The following is a 17905-nucleotide window of genomic DNA, read 5'->3' on the forward strand; positions in this document are numbered from 1 at the left end:
GGCTGTCATACGCTACACTGCAGTTTAAACACCCTTTGCGAAAGTGAAATGGATCATAAAAATACCAGAGCCAACTGTCAGATGTCCTGAAGCAGTCCACTCCAAATACAACTTTTGAATAATATATTTATGAATGAAATTACAGTGGTGAGTTGACATCTGCAAGTTAAATAAAACACTAAAGTGTCCCCATTATGCAAGTAAATTAAATATACTTAAAATACCAAAAGGAATGCAGAATGTCCCATTTCCCAAAATTAATATGTATTAAAATCTTTTGAAAATAGCAAATCTACAAGCTTGTGAAGCGTTGTGAGCTTGTAGATCTGCTAGTTTCAAAAGATGTTTTAACCATTCATAAACATGGCGAGCGCAACAGCTGTCACTTTGTGAGAGGAACTGGGGACTTTCATCATAACGTTTAACTATAAAACTTCGAAATTTAGGAAACATGTTTAGCTCAGCATCATTTATATACCTTTAGTTAACTTGCCATATGGATATAGATATAGATATAGACATAGATAGATAGATAGATAGATAGATAGAATTTATATACATGTCTTACGTCCTTTAGTTAACTTGGCTTGCTTAATATTTTTATCAGATGATCAGATCAGAGATCATTCGTGAGAGTACAGTACAATTTGTAAACTTCGGGTTCATGCATAGAGGACGCTCACCCTACCCAAAAAAAAAAAGATCTGCAAGCTGTCGTTACGCACCGGCCCGGCCGCAATATATATATATATATATATGTGTGTATATATATATATATATATATATATATATATATATATATATATATATATATATATATATATATATATATATATGTGTATATATATATATATACATACATATACATATACATAAATTAAATGTGTGTGTGTGTGTGTGTGTGTGTGTGTGTGTGTGTGTGTGTGTGTGTGTGTGTGTGTGTGTGGTCGGTCGGTCTTTTCATAGATCTATTTCGCTACGGGGTGTTACTACCGCCCCAGGGCGCTAGTAACAAAATGCTTCGTAGGAGAGCACTGCAGGGCTACGCCTCTCGCAGAAGTAGGAGGAGAGTAGGATACGCCATTCTGTCTCCCAAATGTAGTTTTAGCAGAAACGTAACGCCGTGGACGTGTGAAGCGATTGCACGTTGGGCAGAACCAGCTGCTACTAATGAGGGTAGAGCGTTGGTTTCGCCGGGTCCCAGGCTCTTACGCAGGCTGCGTAGGCAGCGCATGAGCTGAAATCTACGTGGCTGCTATGGTACTGCGCAGATTGTGTGGACGCACGTTAGACCCGTCGTACAACCTGCGCAGGATCTCAACGCAGCATCTCTACGAATCTCGTTGGGAAACGCGGCCATTACACGTTTCCAATTGTGTGAAATAAAACACACTCTTATTTTGAAAGCCTCCCAGTTGTAGAAGGAAATCCGCTTTCTATTAAAGCCTCTTGACAAGCAAAACAACGGACCTGGATTAAACGCAAGAATTTGGCAAAACGTCATATTTACGATAAGAAAACCATGTGCTTGTGATTTACACAATGTAGACACTTAAGTGCTTCTCTCTTTCGACCTCAGCTCTGTGGCAGCCGGTGAGTAATGATCTCATCTTAACTTACAGTAACCTAGACTTGTGCTCAGAACCAGTGGTGGAAAGTAAGTACATGTACTCAAGTACTGTACTTAAGTACAAATTTGAGGAATTTTTACTTTACCGAATTATTTTGCATTTTCAGTTCTTTTACTTCTACTCCACTACATCTCAGAGGCAACATTTATTTGAAAACTTTAGTTACTAGTTACTTTGTAGATTTGTATTATTAATACAAAACATACATTAACCACTTTAGCCCTATTTAAACTTTGGCTTTTTGAAAATAGTCGATCTACAAGCGATGCGACACATTGTTGTGAGCTTGTAGATCTGCTATTTTCAAAAGATTTTACAATCATAATCAGTGGAAACCCTTTTTCCACAGCCTGGGGTCCACAATCACCATCAGACCTCCAGCTTATACAGTACATTTGCTCACCTCTGATCAAAGTTAGGAGTCCTTGCATGACATTAGTTGTGACACTGCATTCCTTTAAATCCTGTCATGCCCTTTATCCTTATCTAATCACTCATCATGTACGTACACTATGATGGTTTTGACTCTAATCTTTCTTTTTCCATTGTTCCATCGGCATGCCTTACATCACAACTATGCAAGGACTGTCTCATCATGATAGAAGATGTCTCATCAAGATGTCACAGTAATGGAAAGAAACCACAACTATCGAAGCTCCTTAGTTTGGTTTGGTAAGGTAGAACTGGTAGAACATGATCTCCTCCTGACCTCAACATCCTAACACTGTCCTCTGAAAAGCCAGCAATCTCTATAATAAGCACCAGACTCATATCCACGCACTGAGATAGTCTGGCTGCGTGAGGCTAGGATAAGTTTGCTTTGCAGCAGTGGTGGATACAGAACATGCCCAGTAGTAGACAAAGTCCTACTCAGTGTTTGAGTCACTCTTAATTATGACTCAAAGTGAAAGTTTCTCAGTATTTGAGTCACTCTTGGTCATATATGACTCAAAGTGAAAGTTGCTCAGTCCAATAAGTACTTGCTTTTAAAAATATTCAAAGATTCAAAAGTACAAATTTCAAAGTATATTTTCTTTATAATAGCTTTATAATAGCTGTATAGAAAGTTATACATTTGTTAATTTTTTTTGTGAGACATTTTCATTTTCAAAAAGGTTAAAAAATAGTTGTGTTTTTTTATATAGCCCTCGATGACAGCTGTCTTCAAAGTTGATCGGGATCGACCGATATGGGTTTTTCATGTTCAATACCGTCGCCGATACCGATTAGTAGTGATCAAAGAGGCCGATAGCCAATATTAAGAGCCAATTAAAACATTAATTAATTAAATTGTTTTTTTTTATTGTCAAAATGTACAGTAACACAAAACAGCGTTCTTTAAAACATTTAAAGGACAACTTTGTTTTTTTACAACCAAGGTTTATATTTTAGCTTGTAATTAAAGTAAATAAAAGATGAGTGTTATTTTTTTTTTCATTTACTGCTTTCTATAGTTTTAGCAATTTTTGCGATATTTTTTACAGTGGGCGGGGGCATTCTGTCCGGTTGCTAAATATGCCTTTTTTACACAATAAAAAAGGTCCTGCGGTATTTGATGGCCAGATGTGAGTTATTGGGGGCTAGTAGAGCTACTGTAAATAATAATAAAGAAAACACCGGGTTATATAAAACTTTATATGCTGTAAGTGCAGGGAGCTCCTACATTTAACAGCATTTCTTATAAACTGAACGAAATTTTTTAATAATACAAATAATTTACAAAATAGATCCTCAAATGTTTTGTTCTATCAAATGCAGCATTATAATTAGCTCCCACTTGTAGCAGCATTTCTTATGAACTGAATTTTAAATAAAACATTATAAAACTGTTCCCCACAGGTTTTTTTTTTCCTGTGAAAAAAATTATAATAATGAAAATAAATAATAATAAACTAATCAAAATCATAATAAACCATTACAACTTAAATTAAGTTGTAAGCTGGTGTTCATCATCATATGCCTGCTAAACATAAATCTTGATAAACCAATGGCCAACACAAAATTAAAATGGGTTTTGTGACTACGATTACAAATAATACTTAAATTTTTTTTTTTACAATTGCGCTTATTAAAATCAATTCTAATAACCCTACAACTGTGCCTCAGAAAAGGGATTATCTTTGCTATGACTGATGATCCCTGGGTTTGTGTAAGTGTTGGTCTGAGGCAGCTCTTCAGTGAAGGCTTTCTCCATCACTTTCAGGATAGACTTGCGAAATACATCCTTGAAATCCTGACCCATGAACACGTACAACACTGGGTTAAGGCAGCTGTTGAGACATGCCAGGCTGACAGCTATGGGTAACCCAATGATGATCACATTATGCAGCGTTTCACTGTGATATGTTACCAAGATATTCACCAACTGAATCTGATCTATGATGTGAAAGGGGGCCCAGCAAAGGAAAAAAGTGGTGATAACAGCTGCTATGATTCTGAAGGGGCGACCTGAGTGGCTGTTCAGAGACTGATTCCTTCTGAGCCGGTAGATGATCACAGAATAGCAGGAGACGATGACGGTGAAAGGGACCACGAATCCCACGAGGAAGCGAGTGATGATCATGGCCCCAAGTCGAAACTTAAACAACTGCTTCACTGCAGGTGGACTGTAGTCATCGGTGAGTGCATAGTTGTCGGAGCACCAGATGATGTCCTTATCATGGAAGGAGGGCTGTGTGTCCCGAAAGATGCAGTAAGGGGAGCTGAGAGCCAAGGCCAGTACCCAGACACCCAGACTCACACAAGACGCCTTTCTGACACTGCGGTGGTTCTTGGCCCGCACTGGCCACACCACACATATACATCTGTCAACACTGATGACCATCAGAGTGTAGACGCTGGCATACATGTTTAAGTGTAGAACGGTAGGGTTCAGTTTGCACATAAATTTGCCAAAGGGCCAGTGGTTGTCCAGAGCTGTTTCTGTGATTTTCAGGGGCAGGAACGCTGTGAAGAGGAAGTCGGCCACAGCGAGGTTGAGATACCAAACAGTGTTGACGGTTTTCTTCATTTTGAAGCCCGTCACCCAGATGACAACTCCGTTCCCCAACACGCCGAGCACAAAGACCAGGCTGTAAATGGTGAGGGACACGATCTTGAGGGATTTCTTGAGTTCATCCTCGTGGACTTCAGCATGTTCATCCCTGTCATTGTCCTCCCAGAAAGAGCTGTTTCCTCCAGACAGATCCATGGTTTTATAGTGATAGACAGCAGTCGTGGTCATAAAAAACTAAAATAACAAAACAAAGCTTTGTTTTATTACACCATTTATTAATTGTCTTAATGTCTTCCTGCATATGGTTCAGTAAGACTCCATAACCATTTATAATGTCCTAAATACACCTGATGAATCATTTCACACATCAACATTTACAACCCTTATTTAGAGGCAATGTTAGTGATATACAGTGGTGAAAAAAGAACTCAAATGTTTTATTAAGTAAAAGTATCAATACTGCAATGTAGAAATAATGTAAAACAAGTAAAAGTCCGGTAAACTAAATTTACTTGAGTAAAAGTACAAAGGTATTGGTATCAACTATCTAAATATACTTTAAGTGCAAAAGTAAAAGTACACATTATGCAGAATGTCCCATTTCCAAGTTCCAAGTTTTCAAATGTATAAAAATCTTTTGAAAATAGCTCACAATGCGTCGCGATGCGATGCATTGTGAGCTTGTAGATCTGCTATTTTCAAAAAGCCAAAGTTTAAATAGGGCTGAAGTGGTTAATGTATGTTTCGTAATAATAATCAAAATCTACAAAGTAACTAGTAACTAAAGTTTTCAAATAATTGTAGTGGAGTACAAGTACAATGTTTGTCTCTGAGATGTAATGGAGTAGAAGTAAAAGTATAGAAATTTTAAAATACTCCAGTAAATTAAAAGTACCTCATAATTGTACTTAAGTAAAGTACTTGAGTAAATGTACTTAGTTACTTTACACCACTGGATATTTATGTTACAATAAGTGTTAAATAGCTATTATTCCTTATTCTGACTGTTTAGATAAATAAAAGAAGAATAAATACCAGTTTCAATGTGTTGAACCAGAGAAGTGACTTCTTCAAACATGTAGTCAGTGAATGCTGTCCTCAGCACTCTTATCTCTAATAAGGTGTGATGAAATGTCTGACATCACGTCAGCCATACGCAGGGATGGAAGGAGAAATGACAGTAGCTCTCATATTTGTTATTTATAAAAACAAAAACAAAAAAAACATATAACTAACTAACCCAAAAATAATAACAAAAATAACTACGTTCTTTCATTCTGTGGTAGGAAGCCGATGACAAAAAGATAAAAGAGAGAAGTATGACTAACTATGTTGCAGAATCTGTACATTTTATGAACTTCATGTTTTAATGTGTTGCATCTAAAGTGCACAAAATAATGCATGCTTGAGAATGTCTGAAATTTGTTGGGGAAAAAACAACATTGTAGTGGACTCTCATTAATAACATTAACATAAAATTGAGCTTTCATTTGATCCATGTGTCCGGGAGCCAGGCCCAGCCCTCAGGATGTTCTCTGCTAACTTTTTTTCACTATTATTTCCTGTTTGCATATAGGCAACCTTGGGCCATCACAAGTTCATACTGAACACCCCCAACTCGGCGCCGTTTGGTCTCAGGGGCCCCAAAACCACTTTTTTTGGTACATTTCTCTGGCAAAATTATGTTAATAGAAATATTAATTTACTAAAATGACATAAATTGTCTTACACATATGAAATGTGGCATGGACACATAGGGGTAAGTAGCAAAAAAGGATTCTGGTACTTGCTACCATTGTATTTCAAAATATCACCCACAAATATCACCCCAGAAACACAAACAAATTGCTGTCTGCTTGACAAATTCTCATCAAATATGATTATTTTCCAACACTTTATGGTGAATATAACTACCTATCTACAGGACAGGACAGGACATGACAGGACAGGACAGGACTATTTTGCGCAAATCCATTTAAAAGCATTTGTTTTCCTGCTGGATTATTCACTTTTCATATTTCAAACTTAAGATAACAGTTTTAGCAGTACATATGAACCTATTGTTACATTCTAGGCTTCTGGAAAGCTACTGACTGAATATTAAATTTTCTCTGATTTGAGGTATAGTGCAGTATTATGGCTTCAGAAACAGTAATTTCTAAGATAGAAAGGTAATCTTGGGCTCAAATTGAAGCTTATGAATGTGGGAAGTTTTCTATATACAAGAGAGGTAATTATATTCACCATAAAGTGTTGGAAAATAATCATATTTGATGAGAATTTGTCAAGCGGACAGTTTTTTTTTGTTGTGTTTCTGGAGATGTTGTGGGTGATATTTTGAAATACAATGGTAGCAAGCACCAGCATCCTATTTTGCTACTTATCCCTATGTGTCAGGATACTCCATGCCAAATTTCATGTGTAAGACAAATTATATACAAATTATATTATTTTTGTAAATTTATATTACCATTAACATAATTTCGCCAGAGACATAAAAAAGGGGTTTGGGGGCCCCCGAGACCAAACGGCCCCGAGTTGGGGGTGTTCGGTATGAACTTGTTGTGATGGCCCAAGGTATATGCTAACAGGAAATAATAGTGAAAAAAAGTTAGCAGAGAACATCCTGAGGGCTGGGCCTGGCTCCCGGACTATTGCTATGTACACAGCAAACGTTCGTCAGAGCTTCCCGTGTTATACTTCCTGTAAGTTAAGGATCTATCACACATTTGTGGTTTGTCTGAAAGTTCCCTTCTTCACCACCACTGAGCAATTTTTGCAGAATACTGCAGCACTTGATGTATTTTCATCTACAGCCCCAATAAACAGAAAGAGGGCCAGGGTTGTAGGCAGAGGCACTTCCGCGTTGGCCACAGAAGGGGGCGTGTTTATAGCACAACTGGTTTAGACTTTGTAATGTCGCAGCAGAAAACCAGAGCAGTGTTCAGTTCACTGAACGACCACCTGAGGTCAGTGTTGCTCTGCGCTCACTGCTCGCCCTCCTTTGCCTTGTGATGTCCTGAAGCCAAGGTCAGCACATAATTGGGCCTTCATGGTGACCTCAGCTAGGGTGAAGCCTCAATGGTCATGTAGGAGCTACGGGACGTCCCCGTGATAGTGAAGGTAAGCAACGACGGGTAGGCTATTGTAGACATTGAAATGCTTCACACACATTTAAATGTCAAAGTTTAACTGAGATGCAAAAAAAAACAACAACACTGTTTGCATTAACCACTCAAGCCCCAGAACCCTCATACCAGATCCTCTATGTCTGTCTACTGTAGAGGAATTCATGGATATTTTTTTGTTTTTGTTGCATTCCTAAGCCAATTGTACGGATATACGAGACTAACTACATTAACCTGTATAAACCCCTCCGCACAGGGTACTGTTTAATCCGGATCGTCAGTGAAAACCACTCAACCATACTACAAATAAACCCAATAAATAACAACCTTGTCTTTTTGTCATTTATTTACCAAACACACTCATACAAATACAAACACACTTCTACCTAAACTGTGCACAGTATATGCTATGACCAGCCCGTGTACTCCACACACGAGGCGTTAGTAATAGCCTGGGTTAGCTAATAGCTAGACGCAAGCAATGGCGATGGTAGCAAAGCAGGTTATTTTACTGTAAGCACAGAAACAAACAAACAAACACAAACATCAATAACAGAACACATTACAGACCGTATAACCCACTCATATGAACATAATAATAGTACTCTACATCACAATTATACACATTTATAACATATTAGCGTCTCTGCTCACCAATGAACCGTCCGGCTTCTTAAACAGCAAACAACGCACTGAGGGACGTAACAGACGCGCCTGCGCATAAAGGACTGGTGACGTACTTCCAGAGTCCTATTAAAATATTCCCTCCCAAGGGCGGCTTTTGAGCGTCCTACCTCTAAAACCCAGTCGAAACATGAACACATTACTAATCAATAAATCACCTCTAAATCCCCTTAAAATATACAAAATACTCTCCCGTCCCATAACCGCAAGAAAAGATTGTAAACTTATAGAACAGATAAATAATAAAGGTAAAATGTAATAACTCCTGACAACCACTAGGGAGACCTATCCACCTACAAATAACCTATCAATCACCTCGACCTGTAAACAGGTGAAATATAATTCTAAAACTATATAAAAAATAGCATAAAACCTAACACCTCCCACTTGGGCTATAGGTTTAGCAAACCGAAGAGGCCACACATAACCTCGTAAGTCCTCGAACAATAAACACACACATCAATAAACATGCTCTTGAGCTGCACCTCAAAATTTAAAGCCAACCGTATGAAGGCACTCAAAGAAGAAGACGTTTACTTTTATGAAGCAAATATATTTTACTTTTAACATCTAGGAGGTCGGCACCACCGCCTTGCCCCTCACTGAGTGCTGGTTTACCCTCTAACCACTCAGCCGCCTCAAGGAATACCCACTAGGTCAAATGAAAACGAAATACACACACAATTATCCAGTCCTTATGGGTATTCCCACTGAGGACTTCCCAACTTATTGTTGGTCTTCAAATGGGATGAGAACCACCAGCCTCGGCACGTCTCTGTGGAGGATGGTGGATGGCCACGACACCCCGTCTTTCCTCATCTGGAACCAGCTGATGGCCAGACTCGGACGAGTCTGCACTTTCACGTCCCGGATGACTCCCTGGCCATCGAAGATGGACTGCCCGAAGTCGACAGAAAGGGTAGGTGGAAATCCAAACCCTGGGTACCTCCCATGGGTCCCACCCGGCCCAACAGCAACGAGTTGGGTGTAATAATGTCCACTGAGTCTTCCAGGACTCTGACTCTTGCTCCGATCGGCCTCTCATTTGAGAGATTTGTAGGACCGCCGCCTCACGCTCCTTGCCTGAGAGCACAGCCTCCCACTGCCCCAGAGAGCTGGTCCTGCCATGCCCCCAGACGTGCAGAATTCTGCGGACATAGCCCACGGCCCCACAGAGCACAGATAAGATGTGGCTCCTCGTTAGGTCCACCTGGCTCCCGAGAACCGCTCCTCGCAACTTCTGCAGTCCATCCTCGGACGCCACGGCAAGAGAATCCACAGCTGTTTTTGGCGTGGACCCCACGATGTGCCACACGGAGTCCTCCCCGAGCAGCTCCGGCAGAACCAGTGTCTCCTGTTCATACTCCGCTGCATCTGGCCTCCCACTGTGACCAGACCGGGCTGGAGTCGTCTCCGTCATTCCAAGCCTCCCACCGTGACTAGTCTGGGCCCAGGGCAGCTTGCGGCACTCCTGGCTGCTATTCACGACGCTCCACACCGGCATGGTGCCAGAGTGTGGGCCGGCATAGGTCTCCTCCCCGACCTCTTTTGCAGGAGCAGCCACCCTGACCGTCTCCTCTGCAGCCTCCGCCGTGCCCTCCAACGGCACTTCCTCCGCAGCCTCGTCTGCAGGATCAGCTATGCCCTCTGACACGACCCCCGCGTTGCAGGCAGCTGTAGTCGTAACCCTCACACTGCCTTGCTCTGGATGGTCCTGGGGAATCTTGACTCTTACGGTCTCCGATCTCATGGACCAGGCAAAATGAGTGTGCGCTGCTCTCTCCACATCCTCGCACAGATCAGGATGCGCCCCACTGACGGTCTTCCCCAGTGGGCCGTCCCATAGAACAAGATCACCGCACCTCCCCATCCATTTAGGGGCGAGACGACCCTCTCGGGCACTAATGAGCATCTCCACTTTGAGTGGACGCCTCAGATCCCCTGGCTGGACCTCATCTGGAAAGAACCCCTCTAAACGCTCTGAGTCCACTGTATAGTTCACTTTGGCAATCTCGTCAAGTCCATAACAGATCATGTCGTAACTGTGCAAAGTGCCCTTCTCCATTTCCACCTTCAGGCCCACAGAGTACCTCTTTGTCTTGACCTTGGTCTCCATCCCACCCACACCATGCACGACCAGCGTAACGGGCTCACCATCCAATCCCAGTCTTTCTGCCGCCTGGTGGGTAACATAATTCGTGTCCGAGGCTAGGTCAATTAAAGCACCCACCCAGTCCCCCCGTTTAGTCGTGACGTCGAGTAACATTAGGAGAACTGGGCCATCTTCTGGCCTCCCACTGTCCGCACACACCGTTGAGGACACTTTGTTCGTTATGGCTTTGCGAACTACAGCCAACTGCTCTGGTGACAGGTTTGCCTCAGCAAACATGGCCTCTTGTTCCGCCGTTGGGCCCCGGGGGTTCCTCTTACTCTCCCCGTTAGCTCCCCCCTTAGCAACACTCCCCTTTGCATTGTCCGTGGGCACAGTGTCACTAGAAGGTTGCGTTTTGAAGCAAAGCATGTAGTGATGATCCGATGGAGCCTCGCCCCTTTTGCACTCCTCATTTCTGCACAAAAAGTTTCTTAGGCAAGACCCATCATGTGGATCCAGGCACTTAAAGCACACTCTGGCCTTCTTTGCTAGCGCCCTCTTCTCAGCCACACTGCCCTTCCTAAAGGTCCTGCACCGATACAACTGTCCAGTATGACGATTCTCTCCGCACGCCACACAAGGGTCCTGCGATGAGCTGCCCTCTTCCCCGCTCACTGTTGCCCTGGTAAACGCACGCCGCTCCTGCGGTTTGTCTCCTGGCTTGCTGCGAGGCTTCGGCTCACTTGCCCTGGCATTGTCCGGTTGCCCAGCCTGCAACTGCTCCTGCCGCGTCAGGACCATCTTCTGACCACGTAGAAAATATAAAAGCCCACTGAAGCGGTTCAACGCGGTGACCCTGTTCATTGGGTCACATTGAAATACAAGCCACCGTGTTTGTAATTCGTGCGGTAACTTGCTTTCAAGAGCACGGACCACCAACGGATTGTTGACAGCCCCCCCACACTGCAAGTCGGTCAGGTCATCCAAAGCACGCTCCACTTTTTGGATTAACTGTAATGTCTCTCTTGGCTGATTTCCGCGCACCGCCGGCATTTCTTGTAACTCCATTACAATGTCATCAGCGATAAGCGACACGTCCCCGTATCGATCATCCAAACTACGGAAAACGTCAATCGCGTCACGGCAATAATCCAGTCTCAGCTCGTCCTTCACCGCTTTATCAAGACTGTCCAGCAAGTGAAACAATTGTAGTTCTGGTAAGCCTGATGGCTCGGCCAGGTTCTGCAGCTTAATCCAGTTGTCCCTCCAGCGGAAATAGTTCCTCCTCTCTCCATGGAACTTGGGTAGGCTAAGAGGAACCAGCTTCAACTTTGGCGCCACCGCCCTCATCGTGGGGCCCTGTGCGCCTGGCATGACACCGGGCACAGCGCTCGCCCGCCCCACTCCGCCGCTGCTCAACATACCTCGCACCCGGGCATCCTGCATCATGTTCGCGTCCCGCAGCGATGGCATTGGTGGCAGGCCTGGGGGATGAAACAGCGATGCACCACCCCCTAGCATATCGCCAGACTGGTGGTCCTGCCCCCCTGACGCCACACCAGCGAATGGTGGCAAGCTTGGGTTGGTGGTCATATCTCCTTTACCCTTCACACCATCAACAAAAGGAAACGTAGCAGGGAGATCATGGACCCCAGGCTCTGGGTGTATCTCGGAAGCGTCCTCATGCGTCTCACTTCCTCCACTAAACCCACGCACTTGCCGCTTCAATGTCTTAATAACCTCCTTTAATTCTCGGTCATTGTCCTTGAGACTCTCCCGCAATACACCCCCCTCATCCTTGGGGACAAAGGGGGCCCACTTGTCCATTATCTCCTCAAGTTCTGTGACAGCGGTCTCCAAACGCCTACACACGTCCTCATATTGTTCAGGAGTTATCTCACTCTGTTCCAGACCTTTGGCTGTGTCAAACTCACTACTTAGCCTATTTTTTAATTTATTAAATCTGTCTGACACAGTGTCTCTCCATAATATGTCTTTGAGTTGCTCCATTGTCTCCCTGAACCTTGTGCGACATTTATCTCCTTTATCTTTCATTTCAGTTACCTCCTTGCTGTAGTCCGTGTCTGCTTCCTCCTCCAAGGCGCCCAGGTAGTCATCTGTACTTCCCCACAATACATCATAACATGCCTTGAGCCCCCTCTGTTCACTTTTTATCTCATCCGCACTAAATGTGTCCAGAGAATCACCAATCTTATTAGCTCTCTTTGAGAAGTCTCTCTGTGCTGTGGTTCGCCTCTTTTTTAAGTCATCAAGTGACATCCTAGCTATATAATCAGTGCACTGAAACGTACACTACCTTTTTCCTCTGCTCACCTTGAGAAGAGACCCCTTGATCCAAGATGGCGGCTTGCAGTGTACACTCAAGGTTAGCGTTAGCACGTGAGCTTCACACAATGGTGGCAGTCAAAGAGAATTAGCGTAGCAACAGTCAATGAAACTAGCTTAGCAAGAGCGCTACCCTTTTTCAGTGCTCACCTTGAGAAGAATCCCCCCGATCCAAGATGGCGGCTTGCATTGCACACTCAAGAGTAGCGTTATTAGCTTTAGCAGATAATAGTAGCAGTGTCAATGCAAGTTAGCTTTAGCACCAGTGGCAGAGTCAATGAAAACGTGAGCAAGCAGCAGTGGCAGAGTTAATGAAAGCTAACGTTAGCAGGTCAGCTCAGAGCCAAGAAACACCACGTTGTCCCATTAGCTTAGCAAGAAACACCTCATCCCCCATTAGCGTGCACGTTCTTTGTTGAGGTATTTTCATGCACATAAGCACCTCAGATCGACACAGTTTAATACTGACAAACGGCTCTTTTTTGGCCGTCGCCAGCTTATTGTTACGAGCAACGTTAGGGTCACAAGCAACGTTATCACACAATGCACATTGAGCTCAGGGATAAGGACGTTGATCAACACGCCGTCCTCCACGCGCGCGCGTCCTCCACTCCTCTCCCGCCGTCCGCAGCGGTGCTGTACTGTCGGCGACGTGTAGGCGCTGCAACGGATGGGCCTGTACTTGCTTCTCGATGCAGGGACGGGCGTCCTTCCTCTTCATCACACGGCTGACGCCGCTCTTTTTGGCAACAACGGACTTAACCGTGCGAATCTCGCTGCACGGGCTGGTCAATTGTTAACCTGTGGCTTGCACCGGGCCACTTATGTAAAATAACTGTACGGATATACGAGACTAACTACATTAACCTGTATAAACCCCTCCGCACAGGGTACTGTTTAATCCGGATCGTCAGTGAAAACCACTCAACCATACTACAAATAAACCCAATAAATAACAACCTTGTCTTTTTGTCATTTATTTACCAAACACACTCATACAAATACAAACACACTTCTACCTAAACTGTGCACAGTATATGCTATGACCAGCCCGTGTACTCCACACACGAGGCGTTAGTAATAGCCTGGGTTAGCTAATAGCTAGACGCAAGCAATGGCGATGGTAGCAAAGCAGGTTATTTTACTGTAAGCACAGAAACAAACAAACAAACACAAACATCAATAACAGAACACATTACAGACCGTATAACCCACTCATATGAACATAATAATAGTACTCTACATCACAATTATACACATTTATAACATATTAGCGTCTCTGCTCACCAATGAACCGTCCGGCTTCTTAAACAGCAAACAACGCACTGAGGGACGTAACAGACGCGCCTGCGCATAAAGGACTGGTGACGTACTTCCAGAGTCCTATTAAAATATTCCCTCCCAAGGGCGGCTTTTGAGCGTCCTACCTCTAAAACCCAGTCGAAACATGAACACATTACTAATCAATAAATCACCTCTAAATCCCCTTAAAATATACAAAATACTCTCCCGTCCCATAACCGCAAGAAAAGATTGTAAACTTATAGAACAGATAAATAATAAAGGTAAAATGTAATAACTCCTGACAACCACTAGGGAGACCTATCCACCTACAAATAACCTATCAATCACCTCGACCTGTAAACAGGTGAAATATAATTCTAAAACTATATAAAAAATAGCATAAAACCTAACACCAATAATTTGATGACCGGCAGCGGTTCCGGTAGGAGACACACAGAGTCTCCTTTGTATCTCTTACCGGAACCGTTGCCTAGCGTTCCACTGGTCACAAATGATTAGCTTTAATAGGGGAATGCGACAGAAACAAAATAATATCCATGAATTCAAGTCTCTATGGGGTGACTAATCGATTGGGTGAACTATCCCTTTAAGTCAGTCCTGCTTTAAGTGGTTAACTGTCTCTCTATGGGTCTGCCGTTGGTCATCCATATCAGCCAATGGGGGGCGAGGTTCTTGCCTGACGTCACTCTACAGAGCCTTGTGATTGGCTGGATGTGATATATAAAGAGTTGAACTTCTGGTTGCTGCAGTTTGTTTGAGAGGGACCATAGAGAGGAACAGACAGACAGACAGAAGTTCAAACATTATGTTACCTGGTTGGGAAACCTTGAAGTTGATTAAATGTCTGTTTAATTCACCTTTACGCTAACAGTGTAAATCATTGTAGCTGTTCGTCCTACGACGGAAAGAAACGAGAGGGAGAGAAACGGCAGATCTACAAGCTCTCAACGCGACGCATTGCTAGGCGCTGTGATCTTGTAGATCTACTAAAACTCCCCCTGAGTGTCATGGCTGGTTGTAAACTGACGATGGAGAAACGTTTGTAGGTAAATAAAACGAAGGTATAAACGTTAAAATGTGTATTGTGTGGTTGTCTGGTTGCAACGGTTCGTTAGTGGTTGAACTAAAGACTTTATGGTTGGATTTAAATTGAACACTAATGGCTGTGCTGGATTTAAATTAAACATGGATAATGATGCGTTGTATTTACATTCTACACTATTGGGTGTGTTGGATTTAGATTTGATGACTTGTCAAAGCACATGGACATGCCTTAATGATCGAATTCAGGTCTGATTATGATGTACCGTGATGTTCAAATCATGTATACTTTGCGTTGCTTAAAAAAAATAAGAAATTGGTCTTATTTGAAAAACGGCCAATTTAACAAGTGCCCACTGTGTATATCCAGTGTGCTTAGTGCTTGTACTGTAATATTATGAAATGACCTGCTGTTTCTACACTGCTGTAGTTTTTAAACTTTAAACCAGAAAACGAACGGTTTCATCCCTTTTTAAGCCCTACATACAAAAGTGTTCAGTAGCAGATCTGCAAGCCCACAATAATTGCGTTGCATCAATTATTTTCATACACAGTATATGTTGCAGCGTGTCACTGCCGTGCTATGAGCTTATATATTTGCTATGTTTGAATAGCCAAAGAATAGAATATGGCTAAAAGGAGATGGGTGCTTTCCCAGTTTTAATGTGTTAATGTTCCATTGTTTTTAGGCTAAATCCATCATTGCCTTCCTAGTGGAAACCACTTGGACCGTCTTCAGGATGATGATGCACAGACTGGACGACTTTGTGTCCAAGATCGACAACGTCCACATGGTATGGCTGAAGGCGATCGAGCAGAAGGCCTACCGTATGTTATCTGGGTAGGTTTTTAAACCTTTTTGGTGTCTTATATACAAGAAATAAAGTTGATTGTTTTTAAAGGTGCTGTTGTAACTGATGTGATTTTGTTCAAATAAATGCTGGTCTTGGATATTTCAGATAAAAGCAAAGGTTTACATATTGTGTTTAATTGTTTAGGAATCAGCGCTAGTGTGGAGGGCTCCTTTCATACTGTTTCATAAATGACACATTAGGACATAAAAAAAGATTCAGTCGTGACATTTTATTTTTGCTTTAATCCATACGTCAGAGTTTACACTACTTTTTATCATCAACAAATGCAAAACACTGTGCAATGTACAAAGGAGAAAAAGAGAACTGTGACAGTGAATGATACCCTTTCTATGGAAAGTTGCATTTAGCTCCCCTTGTGGTCTCCTGAGATATATAATTTTTTACAGGTTTCTTTCAGTTTTGAAAGAAACCTGTGATTCACATCCTTTATTGGATGGTGCCAGCGAACTCCACCAAGGGGGGGGTGGAGTTAGCTGGTTTTGCTGACTCCAGGCTCCACACCCTTTTGACCTCAACATCATTGTGAGCTTGGAGGTCCATTCAGCTGTTATCAATGATGAACAAAACCTCCCAACTCCTCCTAAACCAACATTTTTTTGTTTTTTAATTTCCTATAAAATGAACATTTTGGAGTTGGCTGTTTTCTGCCCGACGGCAGAGATATATTGTTTGCAGAGTAGTAGAACGTTTCCCCCCCCCCCATGTTTGTTCTAAATGTGGGGGTACCAGATCATGGCTGCTCCCTCTAGTGGCTGTGGGTGTCACTCACTATGGAGAAGTAGTTGGTCAGGTATGAGGGTATTGAGGGCACTGTCCCTTTGCCTATCTTAAAGGAATAGTTCACCCAAGAAATTACTTATTTTTATTATGATAAATTTCTCATGGACATGGTTTTTTGTTGTTGCATTCCTAAGCCAATAATTTGACCGTGTGTATTTCAGTTAGGAGACGCAAAGAGTCTGCTTTGTGTCTCCTACCGGATACATTAGCCGGTAGGAGACGGTAAAATTATTGGCTTAGGAATGAGACAAAAAAAAATCCATGAATTCAAGGCTTCATAGGGTGTGTAATTGATAGAAAATAAGTATTTTTTTTTGGTAAACTACTCCTTTAAATGCCAATCCTGAGCAGTTAATGATGAAGTCAAATGTCATGATGGTGGTGTCTAGTGAACGCTTCCTCTCCACGTTCTCCCCACAGAGCATCGTCCATGTCGGGTGTCCACCACGCTGCCCAAAGCCGTGGTGAAGATCTCTGCTGGCGACCGGCGCTCTGCCAAGGCAGCCAGGCCTCCACAGCTGGTGGCTGTTGTAGAGCCACAGCCCTCCCCCGGCCGTACGGCCACCAACGTGGCCTCCCCCGGCCGTACGGCCACCAACGTGGCCTCCCCCGGCCGATGAGGCCCGCCAGCGGCATGGTGTTCCTGAATGACACCGGTGTCTCAGCCAACGCTGTGGCCGACCTCAGCTCCTCTTCCATGCTCAGGTTCTGGACAGTCAGTCTCCTGGCGCTCTGCTGACATAGCGTGGACCAGCTGTAGGGCTGGGGTCAGCGAAAGGTTTTCTAGCTTGAGTGTAGTAATCCTAGGAGGGGTCACAAAGTCTTCAGCATGGGGGGCTGTGTTGAGAGATGTAGTGTTATTTGGCTTGGAAGCTGATGACCGGGGGAGCTTCCTCACTGACCCCCCCCCCCCCACCTGGCCGCTAGGAAGCTGATGACCTAGAGAAGACCGGGGAAGCTTCCTCACAGCCCGCCCCCCTCAGAATCCATTTCATAGAGCAGAATTAAAGTTCTAAAATAATTGTAGG

General features: G+C 43.2%; 2 protein-coding genes across 2 annotated transcripts; one reads left to right on the forward strand and one right to left on the reverse strand.

The window, feature by feature from the left end:
- Positions 1 to 2274: 2274 nt before the first annotated feature.
- On the forward strand, positions 2275 to 17684 carry LOC308091483 (uncharacterized protein). The gene is made up of 3 exons (XM_080437122.1): positions 2275 to 2303; positions 15912 to 16063; positions 17298 to 17684. The coding sequence occupies exons 2-3, from the start codon at positions 15963 to 15965 to the stop codon at positions 17614 to 17616; spliced, it is 420 nt and encodes a 139-aa protein (XP_080293248.1). The 5' UTR covers positions 2275 to 2303; positions 15912 to 15962; the 3' UTR covers positions 17617 to 17684.
- Positions 3520 to 5731, reverse strand: LOC308091801 (chemerin-like receptor 1). The gene is made up of 2 exons (XM_080437526.1): positions 5662 to 5731; positions 3520 to 4860 (listed from the first exon to the last, which is right to left on the reverse strand). The coding sequence occupies exon 2, from the start codon at positions 4852 to 4854 to the stop codon at positions 3721 to 3723; it is 1134 nt and encodes a 377-aa protein (XP_080293652.1). The 5' UTR covers positions 4855 to 4860; positions 5662 to 5731; the 3' UTR covers positions 3520 to 3720.
- Positions 17685 to 17905: the final 221 nt, after the last annotated feature.

The sequence above is a fragment of the Gymnoscopelus braueri genome (assembly GCF_963280865.1).
Source record: "Gymnoscopelus braueri genome assembly, chromosome: 9".
In the NCBI taxonomy this organism is placed as follows: domain Eukaryota; kingdom Metazoa; phylum Chordata; class Actinopteri; order Myctophiformes; family Myctophidae; genus Gymnoscopelus; species Gymnoscopelus braueri.

Bases quoted from the DNA above. Each gene is read 5' to 3' on its own strand.
- LOC308091801 (XM_080437526.1), bottom strand. From the start codon at position 4,854: ATGACCACGACTGCTGTCTATCACTATAAAACCATGGATCTGTCTGGA.
- LOC308091483 (XM_080437122.1), top strand. From the start codon at position 15,963: ATGATGATGCACAGACTGGACGACTTTGTGTCCAAGATCGACAACGTC. The intron at 16,064-17,297 runs GTAGGTTTTTAA...TTCTCCCCACAG, and splicing joins GCCTACCGTATGTTATCTGG to AGCATCGTCCATGTCGGGTG.